This window comes from Loxodonta africana, chromosome 3 (assembly GCF_030014295.1).
Source record: "Loxodonta africana isolate mLoxAfr1 chromosome 3, mLoxAfr1.hap2, whole genome shotgun sequence".
Taxonomy (NCBI): Eukaryota; Metazoa; Chordata; class Mammalia; order Proboscidea; family Elephantidae; genus Loxodonta; species Loxodonta africana.
The window spans coordinates 19,159,159-19,167,205 of record NC_087344.1 but is presented as its reverse complement, the minus strand read 5'-3'; the positions used below and the strand labels follow the sequence as shown (position 1 = coordinate 19,167,205).

The 8,047-nt window shown below is 39.6% G+C and overlaps 1 protein-coding gene across 1 annotated transcript; it reads left to right on the top strand.

Annotated features, from left to right (window-relative positions):
- The first annotated feature begins 1,698 nt into the window (after positions 1-1,698).
- LOC135230635 (olfactory receptor 7G2-like) lies at positions 1,699-7,723 on the top strand. Its single transcript, XM_064280574.1, has one exon. The coding sequence runs from the start codon at positions 2,424-2,426 to the stop codon at positions 3,357-3,359; it is 936 nt and encodes a 311-aa protein (XP_064136644.1). The 5' UTR covers positions 1,699-2,423; the 3' UTR covers positions 3,360-7,723.
- The last annotated feature ends 324 nt before the right edge of the window (positions 7,724-8,047 follow it).

Sequence of the window (8,047 nt, the reverse complement as noted above, 5' to 3'; positions counted from 1 at the left end):
TTCTACATGTATATTTCTCTCTCTCTGTATATGTATGTACATACACACACACACACATGCACATAGACACACAGACAAGCATATATATTTATACATGTATATTATAAAATTATATACATAAGGCAGTAGACGGATAGACAGATAGAGGGCAATTAGTAAAATAACTGTCAATTAGAGAATGAAGAAATATATTGTGGTGTAATAATATAGTGGAATACTCTATTGTAGTTCAAATTAATGAAGCGCAATTAAAGGTATCAACATTCATTAAAAAACATACCAAGAAAGCCAAATGTAAAATGACAAATACAGTACAATTCTGTTTATATAAAGCTTTAAAAAATACGAACTGTGCAATTCTGTGGAAGAATTATACTACATGTAGTAGAAAGTGCAGAGGAATAAGCTCAATCAAGTTAATGTAGTGTTTAGCCCTGGAGAAGGAAAAGAATCAATATTGTGCAAAATACATGATATGGGGAGCCTCAAATATTCCTGCATTATTTTGTTGCAATAAAAATATCTAAAGCAAGGTTGGTGACGTGTAGGAATTGCCAGTGGACTGGTGGGTGCCCAACCCTTCATTCTTATTCTCTGTATTTTTCATTGTGCTTGAATTATCCACTAAAAAATAAAAAAACTCGCTAGGTGTTTCAGTCATCTAGTGCTGCTATAACAAATATAACAAGTGGATGGCTTAAACAAAGAGAAATTTATTCTTTCACAGTCTAGTAGGCTACAAGTCCAAATTCAGGGCACCAGCTCCACAGGAAGGGTTTCTTTCTCTGTCAGCTCTGGAGGAAGGTTCTTGTCATCAATCTTCCCCTGGTGGAGGAGCATCTCAGACTCAGGGACCCTGGGTCCAAAGGATGCACTTTGCTCCTGGTCCTGCTTTCTTGGTGATATGAGGTTCCCTTGTCTCTCTGCTTCCTTCTCCCTTTTATATCTCAAAAGAGATTGGCTTAGAATGTTATCTGATCCTTTAGATCTCATTGATATAATTGCCACTAATCCATTTCATTAACATCATAGTGATAGAATGTATAACACACAAGGAAATCACACCAGATGACAATATGGTAGACAATCATGCAATACTGGGAATCATGGCCTAACCATATTGACACATATTTTTTGGGAACACAGTTCAATCCGTGACACTCGAGTAGATTTTAAAAAATAATAAAAAAAAGATTTCATGCTGTAGACTTCTTGTCATACAATTTTTTTTCCTCTGCAAGGATTTGATTATGTGTGTTGATTCATCTAGACCTAATTTGTTGTTTTTCATTGCTATATATTTCATCATCCCATCCATACCAAATGAATATTGATATCACTGATGTTCATTTAGGGTGTTTTTTCCTTCTGCTTCTCTACATGAGCAAGATTCCCAGTGGGAGTTTCACCATATAAATTCTTCCCTGAAGTTAGCATTTATTATGCTAGGAATGTTCTCTCATTTTGTCTTCCCTCAACTGCACTGTTCACCACTTCTGTCCTAGGAGTAAAAGATGCCTGGTACTATTGTTCATGACACACACACACACACACACAATCACAACAGGACATGTCATTGTGAGGGCCCCATATGCTGAGCACTGTACCAGAAGTAAAAGATGCCAGGTGCTATTGTTCATGACACACACACACTGTCTTCGTCATCTAGTGCTGCTATAACAGAAATACCACAAGTGGATGGCTTTAACAAAGAGAAATTTATTTCTTCACAGTAAAGTAGGCTAAAAGTTCAAATTCAGGATGTCTGCTCCAGGGGAAGCCTTTCTCACTCTGTCAACCTTCTCATCAATATTCCCCCAGACTAGGAGCTTCTTTGCCCAGGTACCCTGGGTCCAAAGGACACACTCTGCTCCCAGCACTGCTTTCTTGGTGGTGTGAGGTCCTCCTGTCTCTCTTCTTGCTTCTCTCTTTTATATCTCAAGAAATTACCTTAAGACACAATCCAGTCTTTAGATTGAGTCCTGCCTCACTGACACAAGTGCCCCCCACCCACCTTCATTACCGTCATAGAGGCAGGATTTACAATATATAGGGAAATCACACAATACTGGAAATTATGGCCCAGCCAAATTGATACACACATTTTTGGGGGAATATGATTTAATCCATGACACACACACACACACGCACAATCACAATAGGACATGTCATTGTGAGGCCCCATATGCTGAACACTGTACCAGGGGTGGTTTTCAAACTTTAGCATACATGAAAATACATGGAAGTCTTGTTGAAACACATATGGCTGATCGTCATCCCAGAGTTTATCATCAGTAAGTCCAGAGTGAGTCTGAAAAACTTATATTTCTAAAAAGATCCCAGGTGATGCTCTTGCTGGGCATCCAGGAGCCACACGTTTGATTATCTGTCATCCCATCTTTTCCATCAGATTCACCAACAATATGGAACCTAGAAACCAAACAGATGTTTCAGAATTTCTTCTTCTGGGACTTACAGAGGATCCAGAACTGCAGCCTGTCTTATTTAGTTTGTTTCTATCTACGTACCTGGCCACCCTCCTGGGAAACCTGCTCATTGTCCTGGTTGTCATCTCTGACTCCCACCTCCACAACGCCATGTACTTCTTTCTTTCCAATCTCTCCTTCGTTGATATCTGTTTCAGCACAACCACGATCCCGAACATGCCGGTGAACATCCAAGCACAGAATCAAATCATCACTTACGCAGGCTGCCTGACCCAGGCCTGTTTCGTAATGATATTTACTGGTTTGGAAAATTGTCTCCTTGGAGTAATGGCCTATGACAGCTATGTGGCCATCTGCCACCCACTGAGGTACACCATCATCATGAACCCCCACTGCAGTGGCTTGCTCTTCCTACTCTCCTTACTAACTAGCATTGTGAATGCCCTACTTCACAGTCTGATGGTGCTGCATTTGTCCTTCTGCATAGACCTGGAAATCCCTCATTTCTTCTGTGAACTTGCTCAGATTCTCAAGCTCGGCTGTTCTGATACCCGCATCAATTACATCCTAGTGTATTTTGTGGCTACTGTATGGGGTGGTGTTCCTCTCTCTGGAATCATTTTCTCTTACACTCGGATTTTCTCCTCTGTTTTGAGAATGCCATCAGTGGGTGCAAAATATAAAGCTTTTTCCACCTGCGGGTCTCACCTTTCAGTTGTGTCCTTATTCTATGGAACAATCTTTGGTGTGTACGTCAGTTCTGCATTTACACATTCTCCCAGGAAGATAGCAGTAGCTTCAGTGATGTACAGTGTGGTCCCTCAGATGATGAATCCCTTTATCTACAGCCTGAGGAACAGAGACACAAGGGGACCCTTGAGGACATTCATCAGTAGAATACTATCGTATTAGTGATTGTGTCACCTGTTTTGGGTTTGGAACTCTAGGATGGGTCAAAGTGGAAGGAATGCTGCTGATCAAGGATGTCTTACTGTTTCATGAGCAAGTTCTTCTAAAATGATTAGATAATATAATGGCTATGTACATTTCAACTTATTCACGATGAGTGAGAAAATACTGAAGTTGTCAACAATTTCATTTTACTTGGATCCACAATCAATGCCTATGGAAGCAGCAGTCATGAAATCAAATGACATATTGCATTGGCGAAATCTGCTATAAAAGACTTCTTTAATGTGTTAAAAAGCAAAGATGTCACTTTGAGGACTAAGGTATACCTCATCCAAGCTAGAGTATTTTCAATCACCTCATATGCATGCCAAAGCTGGACAATAAATAAGGAAGACTGAAAAAGAATTGATGCCTTTGAATTGTGGTGATGGTGAAGAATATTGAATATGCCATGGACTGCCAGAAAATGAACACATCTGTTTGGAAGAAGTGCAGCCATAGCACTTACCTTCTATGGCCCCAGGGTTTCCAATAGGGTCTGTGAAAAAGAGGAACACCTTCAATGAGATGGATTTACACAGTGGCTACAAGAGTGGGCTCAAACATAGCAATAATTTTGATGATGGTGCAGGACCAGGCAGTATTTTATTTATTGTGCGTAAATGACTTGATGGCACCTAACAACAACAACACATTTCAACTTGGAGTTGAAACTTGGTTTTTCTCTTTATGTAGCTCTGTGGTGTTTGGTAAACTCTCTAAGCTCAGTTTTTTTGGTCAGCTGCCATAAAAGCAGAGCCTGAGGCAGGTGTTCTTATTACATGATTTTGGGGGCAGTGGTCTGGGAAAGAACGAAAACAGGAGAACGTGGATAGGGCAGGGATATTATGTAAACAGAGTCGTGGTCATAGCTAGACACTCGATTCAGCCTGATTCTATGAATAGAGAAATACGATTGGAAATCCAGACTTAGCCTGCCTGTGAGGCAAGAGAGCTCTTTTTTCATGTCCCAATTTAGTAATCACTGAGACATATCACTGGTAAGCCATATTTGTTGGAAGCAGCATCAGTATCCACAATACTTACATCTACAGAAATGGCTAACTAGGTTATCTCAATTGGCTCGAGATAATTTTGAGATATTTGAGCTTCCTAAGTGTGGAAGCTTTCAGTTCTAATAAGAAAATATAAACTCTGACTCTAATATGCTCAAACTATAAAGTTATTTCTGATTACCAGGAAAAGACTTCAGAGGTAGAGAACACACAAGAACAGGAGAGAAACACTTTATTTAGTCTCCCATAAGTGGCTTCATCCTAGAAGTTGTTCCCCTTGCGGTCTCCTGATTACTACAACAGATGCAGGTGTCATATCCACATGTGACGCCCAGAGTGAGAATCCTTACTGTCCTTCCCTGGATCTTATATTAACACACTTTTCCATGGAGTCAACAAGTGACGTTCCTTCCCATCTCATTACTGAGAGTAGAATCACAGGCCCCTTTTTAATCTAATTCCTGGTATGGGAAAAAAAAAAAAAAGATTACCGTGAGAACCTTAGGCTGATGATTTGAAGTATAATTCCTGCTGGGGTGTTAACCCCTATGACCAAAAGGAGTACCTATCAAAAATGCCTGGCACCATGGTAAATGTTCAGTAAAACTTTAAATGGTCATTGTAGTCCATGTCTAGAATCGATGATACTGAAGGAAGAAGTTCAAGCAGCACTGAAGGTACTGGTGAAAAACAAGGCTCCAGGAATTGACGGAATACCAGCTGAAATGTTTCAACACATGGATGCAGTGGCGAAAGTGCTCACTCGTCTACACCGAGAAATTTGGAGGACAGCTACCTGGCCAACTGCCTGGAAGAGATCCATATTTATGCCTATTCCCAAGAAAGGTGATCCCACAGAATGAGGAAATAATCGAACAATGTCATTAATATCACACATAAGGAAAATTTTGCTGAAGATCATTCAAAAGCAGCTACACCAGTATATTCACAGAGAACTGCCAGAAATTCAGGCTGGATGCGGAAGAGGACATAGAACTGGGGATGTCATTGCTGATGTCAAATGGATCCTGACTGAAAGCAGAGAATATCATAAGGATGTTTACCTGTGTTTTATGGACTATTCAAAAGCGTTCTTTTGTGTTGATCATCACACATTATTGATAACATTGTGAAGAATTGGAATTTCAGGACACTTAACTGTGGTGATGAGGAACCTGTACATGTATCAAGAGGCAGTAATTCAAACATAACAAGGGGATACTTCAAGCATTAAAGTCAGCAAAGGTGGGCATGAGGGTTATATCTTTTCATTATACTTATTCGATCTGTATGCTGAGCAAATAGTCCAAGAAGTTGGACTATATGAAGAACTGAGCATCAGGATTGGAGGAAGTCTCTTTAAGAGCCTGTGATATGCAGGGGTGACACAACCTTGTTTTTTTAAAATGAAAAGGACTTGAAGCACTGAGGAAGATCAAAGGCTACAGGCTTCAGCATGGATTACATCTCAACAAAAAGAAAACAAAAATCCTTACAAAGGTAATAATAAACAACATCAGGACAAACAGAGAAAAGTTTTTTGAGGTTGTCAAGGATTTCATTTTACTTGAATCCACAATGAATACCCATGGAAGAAGCAGTCAAGAAATGAAAAGACACTTTGCATCGGGCAAATGTGCTGCAAAGGACCTCTTTAAAGTGTTAAAAAGCAAAGATATCACTTTAAGGACTAAGGTGCACCTGACCCAAGCCATAGTGTTTTCAATCACCTCATATGCATGCAAAAGCTGAACACTGAATAAGGAAGACTGAAGAATTAATGCCTTTGAGTTATGGTGTTGGTGAGGAATGCTGAATATACCATGGACTGCCAAAAGAAGGAACAAATCTGTCTTGGAAGAAGCACAGCCAGAATGTTCCTTAGAATTGAGGGTGGTGAGACTTCATCTCACATACTTTGTACCTCCTATTGGCAAGGACATCATGGTTGGTAAAGTAGAAGGCCAGTGAGAGGGAGGAAGACCCTTAATGAGATGGATTGACACAGTGGCTGCAACAATGGCCTCAAGCATAGCAATGATCTTGAGGATGGCTCAGGACTGGGCAGTGTTTTGTTCTGTTGAACAGAGGGTTGCTATGAGTCAGAACCAACTCGAAGGTACCTAACAGAAACAACAACAAAATCTGAGTAAAATAATCAAGTGAGTAGGGTAGGCATTGCAAAGTTTGATAACCTTTCTCTTGTACTTAAAGCTTGATAACCTTTCTCTTGTACTTTTTTGCTTTGATTCCTTCTCGCTGATTTATTGATAAGAATACATCTGAGTTTTTGCTTTTCTATTTAGTCACCACATCTTGCTGTGTTTCTTACTCATGTGGAAGCCACACACAGAAACATAGTTGAATAATAAGAAATCGCTGATGTCTTAGAGGGTTGGCTGTAGTCTCAGGTCTCTCAAGAAAACCTTTTAATGTTTCTTTGGAAAGAAAACAGTTTTTCTATGAAGAAGAACTTTACTTTGAAAAGGAGTTGTAAATATGGTGGGAGAAAAGGGAAGTTGGCAGGGCTAGGGGGACCACATTTTCCACAAACACACACACACACACACAAAGGGGGGCCATCAGTGAGAATCATCTCTAAGGGTGTGGGAGGAGAATAATGAAGGTCTCACAGGAAAATCAAGAAGCTCTTGAGAGCCTTCTATTCTGGTCATCACTGGGGTGAAGGAGGGAGATTGTTTTTAGCAAGCTGGAGGACTAATCCTTACCCTGACTCAAGGTATCTTCTAGTGTAGACCTCCCTCCATTGACATCCACAGAGCACCTTCAGGCATGCATCACCTGAGACCCTTGTTCATACTGCAGGGTCATGGACGCTATCCAAAAAACACTGACTTTGAATTTCTGGGGAGATGCCTGAAGGATGAGATGATGAAATAAATACTTCTGGAAATTCTTATGAACTCTGAGGTCTGAGTAGGGAGGTGCTAATATTAGAAGAACATGGGAGAATGTATTTATAATATAGAATATAAAAGGACTTTCCTCAAATTTACTTTGTATAATATCTATATAAACTGTACACCAAGGTTCATTTCAGCACTTTTCACAATAGCCAAAAGGTGGAAAAAACTGAAATGTCCATCAACAGACAAATGGATAAACAAAATGTGGTATACCCATAAAGTGGACTATGACTCAGCCATAAAGAGAAATGAAGTTTTGACGCATGCCATTACACGGATGAATCTTGAAAACATCATGTTGAGTGGAATGAGTCAGTTGTAAAAAGACAAATAATGTATGATCTCATGTATATGAAATGAGCAGATATACAGAAAAGGAAGAATTATTAGTTGATACAAGACATGGAGGGGAAGGGGAAAGTTTTGCTTAGGGGCCTGTTAAGTTTATGTTAAAGGTGGTGGAATAAACTGGAAAAGGATACGGAGAATGGCTGCACAACTTGAAAGATGTAATCAATGTCACTGAACTCTACATATAGAAATTATTGAGATGGTGTAAGTTTTGTTTATTTTAATAAAAAAAATCATATATGTAGTATATAAAATGTATCTGTAGTTCTTACAGCATAGTAATCTAGTAAAAACACATATGCTCATCATCGGGTTAAGAAAGAAAGCATTACCATCATGTAGATACCATTAGAAC